General features: G+C 43.4%; 1 protein-coding gene across 3 annotated transcripts; it reads right to left on the bottom strand.

Annotated features, from left to right (window-relative positions):
* Positions 1-1187: 1187 nt before the first annotated feature.
* Positions 1188-19696, bottom strand: LOC146355945 (uncharacterized). 3 transcript variants are annotated; one of them, XM_084830840.1, is made up of 6 exons: positions 19262-19696; positions 14346-15245; positions 14026-14152; positions 13454-13524; positions 13083-13209; positions 1188-11125 (listed from the first exon to the last, which is right to left on the bottom strand). In XM_084830840.1, the coding sequence occupies exons 2-6, from the start codon at positions 14757-14759 to the stop codon at positions 9936-9938; spliced, it is 1929 nt and encodes a 642-aa protein (XP_084686966.1). In that variant the 5' UTR covers positions 14760-15245; positions 19262-19696; the 3' UTR covers positions 1188-9935. The 3 variants fall into 3 exon arrangements, with proteins under 3 accessions (XP_084686966.1, XP_084686968.1, XP_084686967.1); XM_084830842.1 differs by lacking the exon at positions 19262-19696 and adding an exon at positions 18184-18508 and having other exon boundaries at positions 14346-14975; XM_084830841.1 differs by lacking the exon at positions 19262-19696 and adding an exon at positions 15740-18177 and having other exon boundaries at positions 14346-14975.
* Between the last annotated feature and the right edge of the window lie 1337 nt (positions 19697-21033).

Below are 21033 nucleotides of genomic sequence, written 5' to 3'. Positions count from 1 at the left end.
TGAAATTTTAGCCTCTAGTTTTTCCCTTTCAACACACCCGCAACTTCTTTCCAGAAGGCAGATAGTCATATATGTGGCCCACAGTGCAATACACTGGATAGCCCCCACACCCCTGCTAGCTTTCTACTTTCATAACTGGTTCTATTACTACTACTACAAAACTTAGTTGCTACTATGAGAAGGTTGGGAATTTATTTATAGTCATTTACTTATAGTTACTTACAATGAGTAGAGAGGGAAGAGTTGACTGCTTTAGCTTTCTTGCCCTGTTGCTAAGCTCACACAGGTGCTGAACTTGCTTGTGTGCTGATGCTTTGTCACTGGTGTTCAGATGTTTTGTCACTGCGGCTCCTCACTCTCAGAGAGCTGCCTCCCTTGCACGCCTCCCTCCTTATATAGACAGGCCCAGCTGCTGCTGCAGTGAATCTGATTGGACGGTTTCGTTTCAGAAAAACAAGGGAGGCTGTATATGAACTATTGGTAGGCACTGGCTTCCAGTGGCTGGGAATGGAGGTCAATTGGCCCCCCTGGGAATGGAGATTCCTACTTAGAAAAGAGGATTCTAGAGAATAGTGAATGGCAGACCTATTTAGGGGAGGTGCTCTGTTCAACGGGTTGTTGGAGGGGAGAAGACAAAGGGTAGGTGATTTAGGAAGGATGTGGTTTGCAAGAGCTGACTCCTTTCTCTGTGCATTTAAAAAAACACACTAAATGTTAAGCTAAGGTCTTTAACTCTTATACTTGGGGTAGGCCTTTTTTCCTGCATGTTTTCTAAAAAAAACTAAATGATGTTTAACTTTCAGACGTGGGATGAATCTTTTTCTGTGCTTTGTTTAATGAACTGATCTTTAAGGCCTAAAACCTGAGCCTACACTGAGCCCAAACTGAAGCTAGTCTGCACTTCGTTTTATTAGCAGACTCCTCCACTAGTTAGTCCTGTACAGTGGCTCTTGTCAATATAGAGCCATGAATTGATTTTATTGGCCCTTTCTAAGCTTGGGTTTAGTTTAAATATGTGGTTGAGGTTCTCTTCAACCACTCAGGAATCTCTGTTAGAGCGGCTGCAAGACCTACAAGTTCTTGCTGGATTCCCCCCACCCTGGATTTAACTCCCAACTTTAAGTTTGTAAGGGTTACCCTTCTGGGATTTAGCTCCCTTCACTGTGCCCTTGTTTTGGCTTCAGCTGATAACTTATGAGTTGTAAATGATTACCTGGGATAATTTAACAGGTAATTAAATAATTATACTTACCTTCTCCTCGCACAGGTGCTTAACTCGCTTACATGCTCATGCTTCATCACTGGGGCTCCTCATGCTTGGACATTAAGTAATGTCAAAAATTGTGCTTGCTTACAATCGAGCCCCCACCCCCCACTTTTCCATATTGTTTCTGGCCCAAATCAAGATGGGGAAGATCGTGTGCCTGGACGCAGCAAAAATACCCCATGTTGTCCTGGTCCTGTGTTGTCTTTGAAACAACTCAGCCTCATTGCAGTGCTAGAGGAATCCTCTCATGCCTCTTGGGCTCCCCTGGGGTGGAAGCAGCTGACACTGGATGTCTGATGTAGAAAGGGACGTGGTTTGCAAGGGCTGAATCCTTTTTGTCTGGTTTTAAAGTTAAATGATAAGACGAGCTCTCAAACTTGGGATGAGTCTATTTCTGAGCTCTAAGGTCCCAAACCTGAACTTTTGTCGAGCCCAAACTGAAGCTAGCCTCCATTTTTTTTGTTTATAAGCAGACTCTTCCACTAGCTAGGCTTGCACAGTGGCTCTTGTCAATACAGAGCGATATATTGCTTTTCTTGCCCTCTCTTAAGCTTAGGTTTAGTTAAATGTGCAGTTGAGGTTCTCTTCAACCACTCGGGAATCTCTATTAGAACAAGGATGCAAGAAGTGTAAATTCCTGCTGGATTTCACTGCTGAGATATATCTCCCAACTGTACATTTGTACAGGGTTACCCTTCTGGGATTTATCTCCCTTTGCTGAGCTTTTGTTTGGGGGACAGTATAAAGGCTGGAACAAAACAGGCCGGAATTCTCTCTTTATATTAAAAAAAAAAGCATGCCAAACATAGTGGCATGTGTTAGAAACACTTGAGAATATTTTAGGACTAAAACCTTTGCAATATTATATTATTAACTCCATAAAGCACAGATCACATCTGGAACAGAATGGCCCGGAACAGACACCTCCAAATGCCTCCAAATGAGCCAAATCAACCAAACACATAACTCCATGGCAGGGGTGCAATGAGCCACAGAATGTCCACAGAAACCATGTTCTGATATCCATTCCAGGCCATAGCCCATATTGAAGAAAAATGGCCCAGAACGGCAACTTCCAAGTGAGCCAAATCAACCAAACTCATGTGTCAGATATTACTAGAAAGGACAGATATAATAAGCTCCAAAACCTTTATCATCTTCAGAAATTTCCTCTGCTTTCAGAAGTGGCACATCTAAGACTTTACAAATGGCTGCCAGTTGTCTCCTGTAGGCTGCGGTGAAAAGGCCTTTCACAGTAGTTGACGATGCCCAATAGTTGCCCCTTTGGGGGAGAATTATTATTTCTTTAATTTCTATACAGCCCAGTAGCCGAGGCTCCCTAAGGCGGTTCACAATTCATTAAAAAATACACAAACCACAACATTATAAACTCTATAATAAAATATTATAAGAAAAAGTGGTCTGAAATATTTTCAAGATACAAAATTTAAAACAAATAAATCTGAGTACACAATTTCAAGACAGCTGACAAAAGTGCCCCCTCATAGGCCATTAAATGCATGGGAGTAGAGGGCAGTCTTAACTTGGCACCAATAAGAAGTCACTTTGGTGGCAGGCAGGACTCAGTGGGGAGATGGTTCCACAACTGGGGGTCACCACTGAAAAGGCCCGCTCCCTTGTTGCCACTTGGAGGAGGCACTCGGACAGAGGCCACAGATGTTCATCGTCGCGTCCGGGTAAGTTCATGTCGGGAGGGGTGTTCCATCAGGTACTGCGGTCCCAGGTCATGTAAAGCCTTACAGCTTATAACCAGCACCTTGAATCAGGTTCAGAAACATGCAGGCAGCCAATTCAAGGGGGCCAGAATTGGTCTTACATGCTCAGACCTTCTGGTCTCAGTTGTTATGACTACTGCATTTTGGACAAGCTGCAGCTTCTGAACAGTCTTCAAGGGCAGCCCCATATAGAGTGCACTGCAGTGTTCTAACTTGGAGATTACCAAATAGATTACTGAAACTGAAACCAATTTCAAGACTCCACCCTCCCCATCTGGATTTGGGCCTGAAAGACCGATGGAAAGTGTGGGTGCATGGAAGGTAAGTTGTTGTTTTCTTTTTCTTTTAATTGTTCTTTATTTCATTTCCATTACAATACATACACATTATCTATCTGTACAACTTTGTTCAACAATTGCATAATAAAAGTATACATCAATTTACAAGTTAACCATGTTATTAAGAACGATAAGATGTACATATTTTATTCTTAAGAATAAATATATAAGCTAAACTGAACTTTCGCTGCAATTTTTTGTTTGAAAACATGCATTACAGTTTGTTAATACATATACCTTCTTATTTGTTATTTTAATCATGTATAGTACTTCTTGTGTTCTTATGATAACCACAGAGTTTTGTAGTAGTAGGGAATACTCCATTGTTTCTCTGCATTTGTATGAACAATAAAATTGTACCATTCTGCCGTAAAGCTGTCCTTTTTTCTTTGTCCTTTTGTTAATTTAATATTATTTGTCAATTTTTCTAATAATGCAATCTGCCATACTCTGTTGTACCATTCTTTAAGTGAGATTCCTTTTAGGTATTTCCGTTTGCTGGCTATCAACAATCTAGGCGCAGTTGTTCGAAACCTTATGTTTTATGTAATAAATTCTCATTATTACCTTGAAATATTCCCAGTAATGCTAATTCTGGTCCTTTTATATAAATATACATATGTTTTATGTCCTTTTATTTTACTAATTTCTAGAAAAACAAAGTCCCATATTTTCTTTACTTTCCCACATTCTCACCATATGTGTTGTGTAGTGCCTAATTCTTTACATCTCCAGCAAAATTTATTGTCGTCTGAATTACGATAAGCGTAGTGGAGTGAGATACCAGTCTTGCATTGTTTTAAAAGTTTATTCCCTGATTTTAGAGGATAGTGTTTTAATTGGAAATCTCTGCCAAATTGTATTCCATTCTTCTTCAGCAATTTGAATTTTCCAGTTTAGTTCCCAAACTGAGCACAGGTTTCCAGATGTCCCCATATCCATTTCTAATAATATTTTATACATTTTAGAGATAACACCCTTAGTTTGGTATGTTTGATGAACTATTATATTCTCAAAACTGGCTAATGGTCTACTAGCTTGTTCCATTATTGTTTTATTTCTGATAAAATTTCCCAATTGGTACCAGGAGTACCAGCTAATTTGCATGTTGTGCAACTTTTCTTTCCCATATTTTCGTTCTATTGGTTTTGAATTGATATAAAAGTCCCTTACATAGTAAAAACCTTGTTTTGAATACCCTTTCACATTAATGTGACTTGTTTTGAGTTCTGAATCAGTGGTGATATTTGTGGAAATAGCTTTTCTTTTCTGTTTTTTATTATCGAAAGCAATCCATTTAACATGGATGTGTTTGGAAGTTCACATTTCCATAATTCTTTTTAAATTAAGAGAATAGTATTTAAATTTTTGATGTTCAGCCAATTACTTTCTATTTGTATCCAATGTTTTTCCTGCCTTTCCCCCCCTAATACTGAATGTGCACGGCAAAGATGAAATGCCTCATATTTTAAAGTTAGGTTAGGAACACCCCATCCACCATTCATACATTGCCTATATCTCAAGTTCTTAGCTATTCTGGGTTGCCTGGAGTTAAATATAAAGTATTCCAATTTACTTTGCCATTGTTTCAGCACTGTTTTAGGGACTTCAATAGGTAAAGTATAAAATAAATATGTAAGTTTGGGCAGAAGAATCATTTTTGTTAATGAAATTTGACTAGAAAGTGATACATTTAATTTATTCCATTTTATAATTTTCCGTTTAATGTTGGTCCAAATTTTCCCATAATTAATAAGAAATAAATTATAATTTTTGTTATATTTATTGCAAAATACCTGAAATATTTATTTACTAGAGGGATTCCAAGCTGTTGAGAGATTAAAAGTTGATTTTGGGGGGATATGTTTGGATTCATTAATTCTGATTTATTATAATAATTAAGCCTGCTAAATTTTAAAAGTTATCTAATTCATTCTGTAAGAATGGGGCAGCTTTTATTGGACTTTGTAGGGTTAATAGCATATCATCTGCATAAAGATTGATTAGGTGTTCTGTTTTTCCTATTGCGATTCCTTTTACATTATCATTATTTCTTAAATAGTTAGCTAAAAATTCTATAACAAGAGTAGATAAAGTTGGGGAAAGGGGGCAACCTTGTTTAGTTCCACTTCCTATTTTGAAGTATTCCAAGTCTGAGTTATTTATTTTTCTACAGGCCCATGATGGGGAATATACAGCACCAATGGCACTGGAAAATTTGGGACCAAATTTATAAAATTTCAATGCATTTAATTTTCCCCCACAATTAACACTGCCAAGAGCTTTATATATGTCCAGTGCCACCAGAGTCATGGTGGTTTGTTTTGTTTACAATAACCCATCACGCTAAAAACCCTTCTAACTGGATCAGAAATATGTCTGTTTGGTATACAACCAAATTGATCTGCATTTATTAATTTTTCCATATAATTTTAAATTCTGTTATTCAAGACTGAGGCAACAATTTTATAATCTGTGTTTAATAAGGAGATTGGCCAATAAGAATCGGGTTTTAATGGCTCTTTCCCTGGTTTGATTAAGAGTACGATGCATGACTTTATCCATGTTTCTGGGAGAGGGGCTCCTTCCAGAATTTCATTAAATGGTTCATGCCATTGTGGGATTAAAGTGTCTTTAAATTGTTTGTAGAATTCAGCAGTATATCCATCTACACCTCATGATTTCTGTGTTTTTAGGCTTGAGATGATATTTTTTATTACATTAACTGAGATTCTTTCCTCCAGCATTAAACTATCTTGTAAAAGCATTTGGTTTACTTTAGCTTTTTTCTGATATTCTTCTAACTTCATCTGATCTATATTAATAGTTTTATAAAAAAAAATTTAAATTACGAACTCTTATTTTATTTTGGGTAAATCAAATATTCTATCACCTTCTGAATTCTTTATGGCTACAATTTTATTCTTCATTCTATGATTTCTGACCCTATTCGCTAATAATTTGGATCCTTTCCCATCAAATTCATAATATTTTTGTTTAAGGTATAACAAGTTAATTATTGTCTCATTTATATCTAATTTATCAAATTCTTGCATTTTCCTCCTAATTCTTTCCTAATTTTGATTGGTCCGTACTGTCTGCATCTATCAGTATGTTTTTCAATGTCTAAATTCAAGCTTGCTGTTTGCATTCTTCATTTTCTTATTCTACTTAATGAGTGTGGAAGAAATACCTCCCAATGTGTTCTCTTTTATATACAATTCTAAAATTTCCTGTATTTTTTTCCTACTTGATTTGGTTGCTAGTGTGGAAAGAATCCTTTCACCCTTACCCCTAATGTGTTATGTGTACCCCAGAATGGCAACGCAGTTATAAGAGTGCTGTGACATCACCTTAAGGTGTCCAACAGATGCTTGTGTTTAGCATGAACCAGAGTTACTCCATATTTGTTCACTAGGTCATACTGTCTTGGCTCCACAGTCTTGTGAGAAACAGATTACAGCCTGTCAGCAGTTTCCCTGAGAATTGTTAGGGAGGGTAAGGTTCCTCCCCAGGTTGCGGGCTGATAACATTGTACTTTGTGCAGTAACTGCGTATCAGTAGCTGGCAAGCGTCCATCCTGTCCAGAGAAGGAACATTCAGCCCCTTTTCAGATAACAGACTCTGTGAATGTCTCCAAGTAATGCAGCCACTAGAGCATGGCTAGAGTTCTTCCTTATATGTGACATATTTCTCTGTATAAAAGCCCGCCCCACTGAACATTCAGGGCTCTCTGCCCCTTTGCTGACAGAGTGCCGTGCTGGCCATGCAATAAAGTGCTTTTAGATCCAGAAGCCTTACCTGTGTCTACTGTGATCCATTGTCCGGCTAGACAACGAACAAGGAGTGTGTTCCACTCATACAACACTAGTAAAGTTGGATGGAGTTTCCATGATGGTAAAAGTATCTCTTTACACCCCTCAGTTAATTGTACATTTAGTGTAGCATGAACTGTGACCTTAATTATATTAATTGTAGTGTTACTCACATTAGATAATTCTACTTCTGATATTAGGATAGCATCAATTCTTAAGTATCATGCACTTTTGAGTAAAAAGTATAACTATAGTAATTTGGATTGCATTCTCCCCACACCACACTTCCCTTAGCCCGTGATTCTGAAATATCCTGAAAGCTTTCTTTGCATTTTCTTGTTTTACAAGCTGTCTTGATGAATTTAGTGGAGCTTTTTCCTTATTCTCCAGTTTTCCGGGATCTACCCCTTGGAGATTCCAATTCAGGTCTCCCCCCACTATAGCTGTCGCAGTAGAAAACTTTTTCAGCTTATTAGGTGTGTTGTTTATAAAATTAAGTTGCCCTGCATTTGGTGCATATATTGAAGCTAAAGTATATATTCTATTTTGGTTCAATTTCCCTTCTATGAAGATATAGTGACCTCTAATGTCTCTGATTTTTTTGTAACTGAAAATCAATATCAGATGTGATTAAAATAGCCACGCCATGCACTTTATTGTTTCCATTGCCTAGAATTGTTTAACTCATTTTTTTTGTAGGCATGAATATGTGTTTCTTGTAAGAAAATATTTGCATTCATCTCCTTTAGAAATTTCTATTTCATGTTATTATTGTCCCTCCTCCTTTGATATTTGAGTACTTATCTGTAACTTACTTATATTATCGTTTATATTTCTAGTACTCATATATATTTGACCATCAAATATAGATTCTTTCACAGCTTAAACAACAGCAAAACTACCGAAACCTTGAGAGAACAATCCCACAACTCCCCCTCCCTGGATCCTTCTGCAGTATTTCCTCAACATGGGCTGCTAGACCCCTTAGGAATAGCTTTCCCCCTGAACTCCCTGTTTTAATACAGGAGAGCTTCCTGGGTGATCATATCTCACCCAGGTTTTCTCTTTAAGCTTACAGTGAGCAAGATATATAATGCAGTTAGATATTAACAATGGTTATATCTGAGTCTTTCATGAGACATCCTCAATTTTTAAAGTATAAAGTTTCAAAACAAACTACTATTCTCTCTTCTTTCTCATCTAAACCTAATTGGATTTCTATGTATGATGTTACTTACAGTCCCTCTGCTAGCACACAGTCCTCTTAGACTTTTTTAGGAGTTTATTTCTTCTTACACCGAGTTGTTCTTTGGAATCTCGCTGGTAGTAACTCCTCTGTCAGGTTCTGCTGGTTTTCTTCTCAGTGTTTTCCACCTTTGAGCTAACTCCCATTCCTCATGTTCCACATTCCTGCTTCCTCCTTTCGGGATTCTTCAGATGCAAATTCTATAGGTAAGTCTATTTTCAGAGCTTTGAGTGTCTCTGCCATTTCTTTTAAAGTAGTTGCCACCATTAAAGTAATGGCCGCTATTATGATTACTTGTATTGCTGACAGGAAACCAGTGGCAAATATCAGCTTCTTGTAGCTTTCTAGTAAATGGGCAAAACTCCTGTGGCTTTTTAAAAGTTTCTGAAGCAAGATCTGGCAAGATTGAGACAGGCTTTCTGTTAAATTGTATGTCTTTTGCAGATTTTATCTTTTGCATAAATTCTTCCTTTTTTGCATATCTTGCAAAGCAGATTATCATGAGGTCTGCCAGCATTTGCACTTTTGGGTCTTAATGCTCTGTGTACTCTTTCTTCTTTTATTTGAAAGTCTGGTAGTAACGATGACATCCATTGTGCAAAAAAGGGTTTTAGTTCCCCAGTTTCTGCTGATTCTATCAGTCCTCGTATTCTTACATTAAACTGCTCCAATTTTCTGCTTGTTCTAATGTCATCTTAATCTGAATATTTTCTTGTTGTAATTGTTCAATTTTATTCTTTGCTGCCACAATGCTATGGGCCTTAGATTCCAGTTCTCTGGCTCTGTGGAGCTTGAGCCAGCCTGAGAAAGATTTAACTCTGGTCTTAAATTAGCAGGTTTTTTGATCAATCAATATATGTTGGCTGAAGCTACACAGATCGGAAGCAAAGGCTGCTGCCTTAACAGACACACCTCGTGATCAGTGAGGATGTTGTGCAATGTCACAAACTGTGCTTGCTTATAACATAACCCCACCCCCCACCCCCAATGGACACACAATTTTCCATATTCTTTCAGGCCCAAATCGAGATGGGGAGGATCGAGTGCCTGGAAGCAGCAAAGACGCCCCATGTTGTTCTGGTCCTGTGTTGCCTTATGAAGCATCTGGGCCTTGCTGTCTTGCAGGAGGAATCCTCAATGAGTTGACCCATCCCTGCTCGTTGTGTGCATCAGTAGCAGACCTGTACATGAAGTGCTGTCTTGACCTCAGGAAATCACATGTCCAAACTGAAGGAATAGGCACTGTACATGGAGTCCACTAGATTTCCTCTGCAACATCAAATGCATCTGAAAACTGTGGAATACTGGTAACATTCTACCTTTAGAATGATGCGGAGCACGCATGACATAACTCTGAGAGCAGTTGGTGCCATCGGCTTTAATGGGGCAGGAAAACCGTAATAACTTTGGACCCACTGCTTAGAACCTCACAAAGCCAATGGAAACCTCCCTCCCTTAATAAGCCAAAATACAAAGGATAGATTTTCACCAAAGTTTGAAAAAAATGATCTTGCCTTTCCAAAAAATGGAGATTTACATTTTCTCTGCTGTGTTATTAGTTTGATGCTGAGTGAGATGTTTCTTCTGACTGAAGCTCTTTTCACACTGCAAATGTTTATATGGTTTCTGCCCTGTGTGAGTTCGTTGATGAGAAGTGAGGGTTGTCTTATGACTGAAAGACTTTCCACAATGCAAACATGTATATGGGTTCTCCTCTGTGTGAGTTCTTTGATGAGAAGTGAGAGTTGTCTTATGACTGAAGCTCTTTCCACACTCTAAACAACAATATGGTTTCTTCCCTGTGTGAGTTATTTGATGAGAAATGAGAGTTGTCTTCCGACTGAAGCTCTTTCCACACTCCAAACAATGATATGGTTTCATCCCTGTGTGAAATCTTTCATGATAAGTGAGATGTATCCTCTGACTAAAGCTCTTTTCACACTCCAGGCATTTATATGGTTTCTCCCCTGTGTGAGTTCTTTGATGACGAGTAAGACGATTCTTCTCACTGAAACTCTTTTCACACTCCAGGCATTTATACGGTTTCTCCCCTGTGTGAGTTCTTTGATGACAAGTAAGACGATTCTTCTCAATGAAGCTCTTTCCACATTCCAAGCATTTATATGGTTTCTCACCTGTGTGAGTTCTTTGATGACAAGTAAGATTATTCTTTTCACTGAAGCTCTTTCCACACACCAAACAATTATATGGTTTTTCACCTGTGTGGGTTCTTTGATGACAAGTGAGACGCTTCTTCTCACTGAAACTCTTTTCACACTCCAGGCATTTATATGGTTTATCCCCTGTGTGAGTTCTTTCATGACAAGTAAGATGATTCTTTACACGAAAGCTCCTTCCACACTCCAAACAATGATATGGTTTCTCCCCTGTGTGAGTTTTTTGATGACGAGTGAGATTATGATTGCTCTTGAAGCTCTTTTCACACTCCAGGCATTTATACGGTTTCTCCCCTGTGTGAGTTCTTTGATGACAAGTGAGATGCTTCTTCTCATTGAAGCTCTTTCCACATTCCAAGCATTGATATGGTTTCTCCCCTGTGTGAGTTCTTTGATGACAAGTAAGATGATTCTTTACACTGAAGCTCTTTCCACACGCCAAACAATTATATGGTTTCTCACCTGTGTGAGTTCTTTGATGACGAGTGAGATTATGATTGCTCCTGAAGCTCTTTCCGCACTCCAAACACTGATATGGCTTCTCCCCTGTATGAGATAAGAACATAAGAAGAGCCATGCTGGATCAGACCAAGGGTCCATCTACTCCAGCATTCGGTTCACACATTGGCCAACCAACTGTCAAACAGGAACACACAAGCAACACATGAGCGCAACAGCACCCTCCCACCCACGTTCCCCAGCAACTGGTGTACCAGGCTCACTGCCTCTGGTACTGGAGGTAGCACACAGCCATCAAGACTAGTAGCCATTGATAGCCTTTTCCTCCAGGAATTTGTCCAACCCCCTTTTAAAGCCATCCAAAGTGGTGGCCATCACTACATCCTGTGATAGCGAATTCCATAGTTTAACTATGCGCTGTGTGAAGAAGTCCTTCCTTTTATCTGTCCTGAATCTCCTGCCAATCTGTTTCATGGGATGAACCTGGGTTCTGGTATGAGAGAGGGAGAAAAATGTCTCCCTATCCACATTCTCCACACCATGCATAATTCTGTACCCCTCTATCATGTCTCCCCTTACCCTTCTTTTCTCCAAGCTAAACAAACCCAGCTGTTGTAACTAGCCCTCATAGGGGAAATGCTCCTAGATCATTTTAGTTGCCCTTTTCTGCACCTTTTCCGCCCCTGCTTTCTCTCATGATAATTGAGAAACATTTTCTGACTGAAGCTCTTTCAACACTCTAAGCATTTATATGTTTTCTTCACTGTACGAATTTTGCAATGAGCTTCAACTTTTGATTCAGAATTGAAAGTTTTCCTATGCATATAGAACCTATTCTTTTCCAGTCTTTTATGTATTATCTCTTGGATTGTGATATGATGGGAGCCATTACCCTGAGAAACAAAGGAATTGTTCCCTATTTCAGTTTACTTCAGTTTTCTTTCTCTGCTCACTGCGGTTTTAAATTTGTCCCTTTTTGGTGACATCCCACATGGTTCTCTCTTATTCTCACCTTCCCACCTGTCACCTTCTGCAGTGAAAACATGAAATTGCTTAAAGAGTGAGTTAGCAACAGAACTTCAAATAACTGAGAACCCCTGATTAATGATTTTGATAAAGGAAAGAAAGGAAAAGACTTAGATGGGATGTACTCCTTACCATGGAAATAACCAGCTCAGGTGCTCAGCTATGAATTTCTGAGACTTTCAAGAAAGAAGCAATCCTGAATAGCTGCAGGCTTAGCATCTCCTTTACTGAGCCCCCATCCCAAGTCACCCACTGTTACATTTGAGATGGCTCAAAGGCAAAGAGAAGCAGGTATCTTGCCCATCCCTCCACCCCAGCTATTATGGGTTTCTGTGTGTGAAGAGAGACTGTCGATTGAGTGGGAGACTAAGAGACAAAGAGCTGGGGTTGGGTTCTGTAAACTAACTTCAGTTTGGGTGCTGGCTTCTGAGAGTCTACGTTGGGTCAGTTCTGTGTTTGTATTTTTTATGCTCTTCAGAGCAAAGTAAACCCCAGAATTCTGTTGCTCTCAGACAGAGGGAATCAGCTCTCTTTTGCCTCCCTCCACCTCAGCTAAGGAAGATGTGAGCTGGGTATCTGGGTACCTATATGTGAAGTCAGACTTCAGTTTGATAGAAAGAGACTAAGAGAGAAACAGCTGGATGTGGGTTCTGTAAACTAACTTCGGTTTGGGTTCTGGCTGGCAGTCTAAGCTGGGTCAGTTCTGTGTTTGCATTTGTTGCAGCTCTTAATGTTTCCTGACAATTTCTTGACCAGATGCTAACTGAGGTTTTGATTCTGTTGTTGTCTTCCAATATTTTGTATTGATGTCTCACCAGTATTAGCTCCTCTGTGGATTGCTGTTTAAGGGACTGGCAGGATTACGAATGACTTAGTACATTAAAATAGACAAGTGTTGGTAGACTGAAATAAGTGATTTGGAGGTGCTGAAATATGCAGTTGAACTCCTCAGGGCCCCAGCACACCAGGCCTTCAACTATGCCTGATCTTCCTCATCATGACTGCACAAGAGCTTTACCAAGAGAGGCCACGATCCCACGGTTCTCCTCCATGGTTTGCCAGTGCAGGGCTCTCTGGTCAAGATCAAGCAGTGCCCACTCCTCCTCCGTGAAGCACACAGCAACCTCCTCAAAAGTCACCAGAGCCTGGAGGAAAAAAGAAAATGTTTCCTTCTCAAGGCTTCCCAAGAGGCATAAGGTTGGCTACGGTGAGAAACAGGATGATGGACTAGATGGGCCTTTGGCCCAGTCCACAGGGCTCGCCTTATGACCGTAGCTTTGCCAGAAGGGAACACAGGGAGAGAAGTTCATTCAGGCACTGGGATGGGAGGAGGGGACAGAGGGACCCAGGCTGCTCCTGGCCTGTCTCCTCAGGGATCCTTCCCCCTACCTGATCCGGTTCCACTCCATCACAAAGAGAAAGAGATGGGTGGGTGCCCACTGCTGGCGTCGCTCCAGCCCCTGCAAGAGAGAAAAGTCATGGGAAGCTAGGAGCACGCAGAGTCTCCAAGGTTGACATTACAGTCCCAAACTCTTGGGAAGGAAGCCCCTTGGAACATGATAGGAATGAAGTCCCAGTCAAATAGATAGAATTGCACTGGAAATGATGCACCTGGTACGTTACACCTGGGCGTTACAAGATGTCTCATCCTTGATTTGCCTTTTGATAGTTCAGTTGGATAATTGCAGTTCGATTTGCCTTTTGATAGTTCAGTTGGATAATTCAGTTGGATAATTTATTTCAGATAAATAAATAGGCACAAATCAAACTCTTGATTTCCATGTATAAAGTCTTCAAGTGTTGGAAATTAAACATAGTTCTGAGTTGTGGAAAAGGCTGGAGACAAGCATCTTCCCCCAAAAACAATCCAGGGGAATCATAAAAGGGAGGCTAAGGTTCCCTTAGATTCTCCAGAGAGCCAGACCAGGTAAAAATAAAGCCACCCCCAAATTATTCCTCACCCTGCAGGACGACACGTTCGATACCATCCTGCCTGATCCCTCTCTGTGGGGGGCTCTGCCTGGTGTCTGGTGGAGCCCGCTCTGCTGCAGGGAAGTCAGGCCCCACTTCTGCAAACAGACTCTGCACCTGAAAGAGGAATGACGATGCAAGAAACGGAATGAGGAGAAGGATTAGAGAAGGAACGGGTGAGGCAAAAAAGTTCGAGGTGAGGTATGGGGCCTCTCTCCTTGGGAGATTTCCGGAAGGGGTTGGGCAATTAGTAGGGAGATTTCGGATATCCCCCCTCACATTCCTGACCCCCTGGACAAAATGCTCTCACCTGCTGCTCTTTCTGCTTCTCCTCTTCTGCCTGGCTCAGGAGGAAGCCTTCTGCCAGGGCCACCGCCTGGGAACTGGTCTCCGCTCCACATTCTCTCACCCAGCTCGCCATCTCCCCTGGCAGGACAGTCAGGAACTGCTCCAGGATCACCAGGTCCAGGATTTGGTTCCTGGTGTGTCGCTCTGGCTTCAGCCACCGACAGGAAAGATCGTGGAGTTGGTGGCAAACCTCTCGGGGCCCCTCAGACTCCTGGTAGCAGAACTGCCTGAAACGCCGGCGCTGCACATCTGAGCTGACCGTGTCCTCAGCCTGGATCTTCTGCACCGTTCCTTCCCAGAATTCCCCATTGCTCCCGCTCTTGATGGCATCAGAGTCTCCTTGTGCTTCAGCGCCAGCTGAGCCTTGCTTGGCCATCTTTGATCTGTGACCCAAGAATCCTCAAACTGGTCCAAAGGAACTCTTTCCTCTCATGTATCTGGCCAAAGACTGTCATTGGAGGCAGGGCTACTAAGGCTCCTTAAAGGCAAGGCTTTGTTCTGCTAAAGAATCATTACCGTGTCAGGAAAAGACAAAATGTGCAGGACTTCAACTTGTAAGCAGGTCTTGTCCCGGAAGGGAAGTCAGCCAAGACTGAAAGAGAAGTTAGAGGTTTGAGGGGGTTCCTTCCCCTGAGAGCCACTGACCACAGCCCCTCACTGGCAGGAGTGTCAGAACACATCTCCTTCCCTCCCCGCACACAGGTCCATCTCTCACCAGTCATCCCCCAAAAACTACATTCCCCCTCTTGGCCCTCCCTTGAGGCTTATCTGCTTTTCATCTAAGCCCCCAGCCACACACCATCTCTGTGACACCTGCTGCCGCCGCCATCTTCTCCTTGAGACTCTCTTTCATTAATCTATCCTAAAATTGCTTTAAATCAAGGCTGTCAGTCATTTAAATCCATCTTTGTTGATTAGTCTTCTGGTTTTTAAAAGTCAACGTATTAAGCAAGAGGATTTATAAATACGTACAAGTTAAAAATGCTGATGAACACATATGTTTCTCTTTTAGTAGACTTTGTTTTACATGATACAATTAAAAAATACCCATCACAGTTCTGCCTGATTTTGTGAGGAATACGGCCTCAGCAGATGGAGGCTCCATTCCTAACTATCCTAGCTAGGCACTGCCTCACTGGAGGCACGAAATGTTCTCACAGGGCAGCATCCTCTGTTCGAGGAGACCGCAAAGTTCTGGTATTATCATTATTATTATTTATAAAATGTATTATACAACCAACAACATACACAAACACACACAAATGGCATCATCAATTGGACAATAAAAAGTGACCAAACTATGCACAAAAAATACTTCCAAGAAATGGACAGCCCTCCTTGTTATAAAGCTCATACCCTTATTCTTCTCAACCGTCCATAAAAGAGTTATATAGATGAAAATCACTGCTGATGCACCAAAACTTCCCATAGATTTTCATGAGATATTGGTATATTGAATCCATCAGTATCCCTATTAGCATGGGAAATAAACGGATGCCAAATTGCATAAAAGTCTTCCTCGGGTCCCTCATCCTTTCCACATGTAACTCAAGGTTTTCCATGAGTGCAAGTGACCGTAGTTTATCCGTCCGTTGTCGACTGGACAAGACATTTTGATTTCTCCAGTTCTGTGCAATCATTAATCTTGCTGCTAAACAACAAAAACTGATCAGGTCTTAATGCAATAGCGATCTGTTGGCATCTATAGAGATAAAACATCCAGAGAGGAAGATTGTTCTAGTGATTGGTTGGTAATTATCTGTTTCAGCAAACACTTTGTGCCCAATCTCAAAACACTTGAGGGCAATGCCAACACGTATGAATTTGTTGTTGTTCAGTCATTCAGTCGTGTCCGACTCTTCGTGACCCCATGGACCATAGCACGCCAGGCCTTCCTGTCCTCCGCTCTCTCCCGGAGTGTGCTCAAGTCCATATTCATTGCATCAGTGATGCTATATTCCAGGTTCCTAAACAATATTGTTCTTTACAGCATTGGATTTTCTTTTCACCACCAGACACATCCACAGCTGAGTGTCCTTTCAGCTTTGGCCCAGCTGCTTCACTCTTTCTGGCGCTACTTGGAAATTCCCTCTGCTCTTCCCCAGTAGTATATTGGACACCTTCCGACCTGAGGGGCTCATCTTCCGGCGTCATCTCTTTTAGCCTTGTGATACGTTCCATGGGGTTTTCTTGGCAAGAATACTGAAGTGGGTTGCCATTTCCTTCTCCAGCGGACCACATTTTGTCAGAACTCTCTGCCATGACCTGTCCGTCTTGGGTGGCCCTGCACGGCATAGCTTATGGCTTCACTGAGTTACGCAAGCCCCTTCGCAACAACAAGGCAGTGATCGATGAAGGGGAACACGTATGAATACAGAAGCCAATGTCTTCACCACAGTGCCAACATTTATCTGGGGCATCGTTATTAATATAATGTAATTTAACAGGAATTAAATACCAATGGCTCACAAGTTTAAGGTTATGCTCCTTTAAGCTTCGAGTATGGGGCGGCATATACATGTAATAAATAATTTAGCGGACAAAGAGTACATTGAAGGTCTCTCCCCCGTTCTCTTGAAAACATTGGCTTCTAAGGTAACACCCAACTCTTTTTTCCCAGACCTCTTTCATATCAAGAAAAAATGGATGCATCCCCGAAATCAGGATATTATCAGTGTTCGCAGCTAAACCCTTTGAGCCAGTTTCTGTTTTTAATATCACTTCCTCAAATGGAAGGCGCTCCCTAGGCCCCTGTTCCCAAACCTGTTTTTGCAGAGAAATTTACCACTTGGCATATTTGAACCAGGTATGAGCAGCATCACCAAGCTGCATCCAAATTTGTTCCCCAGATTTGCGGAAAAATTCAGCATATAGATCCCAAGGTTGGTATAAACCCTGCTGTTTCAGAAGTCAAAACTGTAACCACTCATCTATTTCACAGAAAAGTCAGTGATTAAGAAAAGGGATAAGGGGTGATGGTGTAGGAATCAGATATTTCTGCTGTACGTTCCAGATCCCAAAATCATTATGAAGAAATGGATTAGGGATTTTTTCAAGTTTAATTTTTTGGGATGGCAGAAAGAAAACCCCTATAATTTTGACCAATTCACCATCAATTTCCCAAACTGCCCAGACACATTTCCGGGAACCCCCTATAAACCGTATTAGTTGTTTAAGCTGAAAGACTACATAGTAGCAACATAAATTGGATGTCCCAAAACCACCCTCCTTCTGTCTATGGAAACTAGTAGAGTTAGGAACTCTAGGTTTTTTGCTGTCATTAATAAACTTTGACAAGACCTTTTGCCAATAGGACAAAAGATGTGTTGTAACCTCTCTAGGGATAGTTTGAAAAAAGTTAATTTAGGGAGCAAGAACATTTGACAGCAACAATGCTAACCAATAAAGATAGTTTCAGCTTTTCCCATTCCTTCAATTTCTGCCTAAAATAATACAAAAGAGGCTTATAATTCAATGACTTGGTCTTGTTCAATGTTTTAGGCATCACAACTTGTAAATACGTTTATCGGTAATGAATTCACAGGAATTCCAGTGTATGTTTGTAAATAAACCCTATCTATAGCTGGTAAATCTAAAGGCAGTATTTTAGATTTATTTAGATTGACTTGCAAGCTGGCCACTTCACCATAGCTTGAAATCATTTCTAAGATTTTATGGATTGTTTTTGTTGTTTATTCGTTCAGTCGCTTCCGACTCTTGGTGACTTCATGGACCAGCCCACGCCAGAGCTTCCTGTCGGCCGTCGCCACCCCCAGCTCCCCCAAAGTCGAGTCTGTCACCTCTAGAATATCATCCATCCATCTTGCCCTTGGTCGGCCCCTCTTCCTTTTGCCTTCCATTTTCCCTAGCATCAGCATCTTCTCCAGGGTATCCTGTTTTCTCATTATGTGGCCAAAGTACTTCAGTTTTGCCTTTAATATCATTCCCTCAAGTGAGCAGTCTGGCTTTATTTCCTGGAGTATGGACTGGTTTGATCTTCTTGCAGTCCAAGGCACTCCCAGAATTTTCCTCCAGCACCACAATTCAAAAGCATCTATCTTCCTTCCTTATGGTCCAGCTCCCACAGCCATAGGTTACTACGGGGAATACCATTGCTTTGACTATGCGGACCTTTGTTGTCAGCGTGATGTCTCTGCTCTTCACTATTTTATCAAGATTTGTCATTGCTGTCCTCCCAAGAAGTAAACGTCTTCTGATTTCCTGGCTGCAGTCAGCGTCTGCAGTCATCTTTGCGCCTAGAAAGACAAAGTCTGTCACTGCCTCACCGTTTTCTCCCTCTATTTGCCAGTTATCAATCAAGGTTGTTACCATAATCTTGGTTTTTTTGAGGTTTAACTGCAACCCAGCTTTTGCACTTTCTTCTTTCACCTTCGTCATGAGGTTCCTCAGGTTCCTTTAGGGATTACCAGTTTACAGTTGGATACAGAAACCGCCACATCATCAGCAGAGAGAGTCAGAAGACTGGAACAGAGGAAATGTTCGCCCAGGAGGAAACCACAAGTTTTGTGCCCCACAGAAAAACGGAGGCACTGCCCTGCTGAGGAGGCCCAAGGGGCTTCACGGAGCCGGCCCGTGACTCCGAACCCGCGAGGGCCTTGGGGGAGAAGCCCACAGCGGCTGCTCACCAGTGGGGCCCACAGTAACCTCTGAGGTTTGCTTTTTTGCTGTTCAGACCTTTAGCGCCTCTTTGTCTTTCTCCCTTATTTCCCCGCTCCCCATCGATTGAGGGACTGATTGCTTATCAGGCGTCTCCTGCGTCCCGAAAGGTCTCCTCTCCAGCTGCCCCTCTGTGCAGACCCGCAGCACAGGGCTTGGCCAACAGCTTTTGCTGCCTTCAGCAACGACCCGACAACCCACCTTCACCTCTGCCCTCCGCTCCCACCGGAAGTAAAACGTCCGTATTAGGCATTTAATTAGCTACGGCTTTGCTGCCCTTCCAGGGGCCGCCAGATCAGCCGCCGCCGCCGCCGCCGCCGCCAAGGGCGGAGGCTCGTCGCCCCCCGCCCAACCCGGCAGAGAACGGGGGGAGCGTCCCGGCCCATGCAGACCTGCCCCGGGGGCCCCGCATCTGCGGGGGGGCGCCGACCCCGATTAACGGGAATAGCTCAGGCAATGCGGGGCAGGCGAATGCGTGGCTCAGTCCGCGTGGACGCGGCGCGGCAGCTCTCCCGCCGCCCCCGCCGCCCCGGGACCCGCTTCGCCCCGAAGGCCCACGGCGGCGGGGGCCTCACCTGCTCCCGCCCAGCAGGCGCCGAGGCAGCGCCGGCAGGAAGTCTTCGCCGCCTCCCCTCTGCAGGGGCAGGCGGGCCTCGGGCGCACGCTTCCGCCGGGCGCGGCCCCTTCCCCTGCCTCTCTAGGAAGCGGCCGCGGCCGGCCCAGCCGCAGATCCCTCCTCGGCGCCTCTCCCGGCAGGGCCGGGCAAGCGCCGCCTGCGGGCGGCCGCCGCCGCCGCCCTCTCCCGGGCATCCTCCCTCGTCGCGGGACGCGCCGGGCCGGCAGGGGCGCGACCGTCTCGGGCCAGCGCTGCTCGCCCTGCTGTGGCCAGGAGGCCCGAGGGGCTGCACGGCGCCGGCCGCGACTCCGCGCCCGCGAGGGCCTCGGGGAGAAGCCACGGCGGCTGCTCGCCAGCGGGGCCCGTTCGGCTCTGCGGGGCACGTGCGCAGCGGCCTCCTCCGAGGCTCCCGCTCCCCGCTGGAGCCGCTCCCCGCTGTAACGGCTGCTGTACCCAGTCGTAAGGGCGGAGCTTCGCCGTTGCGTGGCCGTTGTTGGGAGCTGTATTTTGACGTGAAAGCGGTTTTAGGGTGAGCCGCCCGAGAGGACTCTACCCTGGAAAGCCGTATAGAAAGCCTTAAATGATCCGTGGCACTTGTTTGGGGAAAAACCCCAATTTAAGCACAAAGTTAGGGGCCTTTAGAGCCCCCTTCACTTCCCTGAAATTAGCTTGCGTTACCTCCTTAACTCTCTTGTCTTAAAAGGTGGGTAATATTGGATGGACTGTATCTGAAGTATGATTATTACACTCATTACAGTGGGGGGAAGCTGTCAGGCAAGAGGGCTTCAGTTTGCCTCCCCCTCGGACTGGGCCCACCTGCTTGCCAGCCTTCACACTCCCCCTGGGCCCAATCCGCCAGGAGAAGACAGCAAGGCAAGGGAGGCTGATGCTCTCTCTGCTCTTGCAAAGGGCCTCCACCAAGAGGAAGAAGACAAGGGCCTGATAGGGTGTGGCCTCAACAGATGCCTGCTAATGGCCATTCCTGATTTTACAATGGTTCTGCAGTGAAACTGAATCCAAACACTGGGGGAAGAGCCAATGGCTATCAGAGGTGGTGACGCAGGGCTCTGCTGGACAGGGTCTCCCTCCACCCCTGAAAGAGGAGGGCTCCTGTTCCCACTCTTGCTCCTGGGAATCAGGTGGCAGCAGCATCCTGGAGTGCCTTTTCCTCCAGGACTGCGATCTGGCCTCCATCATCCCTGCTCAAAGAGCGCTTTTGATGCAGGGCTGCCAGTAAATATGTTGCAGAAATGTTTGACTGCAGGATGAACTATCCAGAGAGCAGAGGACAGTGCAGTTGACTCAGTGGGACGGGACGAAGATCTGCTGGGCGTTGCTGCTCCACCTTGTGCTGCCA

This window comes from Heloderma suspectum, chromosome 2 (genome assembly GCF_057233095.1).
Source record: "Heloderma suspectum isolate Gila_16-S chromosome 2, 16-S_ref, whole genome shotgun sequence".
Lineage (NCBI taxonomy): Eukaryota > Metazoa > Chordata > Lepidosauria > Squamata > Helodermatidae > Heloderma > Heloderma suspectum.
The sequence above is the reverse complement of the archived record's forward strand: the minus strand, read 5'-3'. Positions and strand labels throughout refer to the sequence as shown.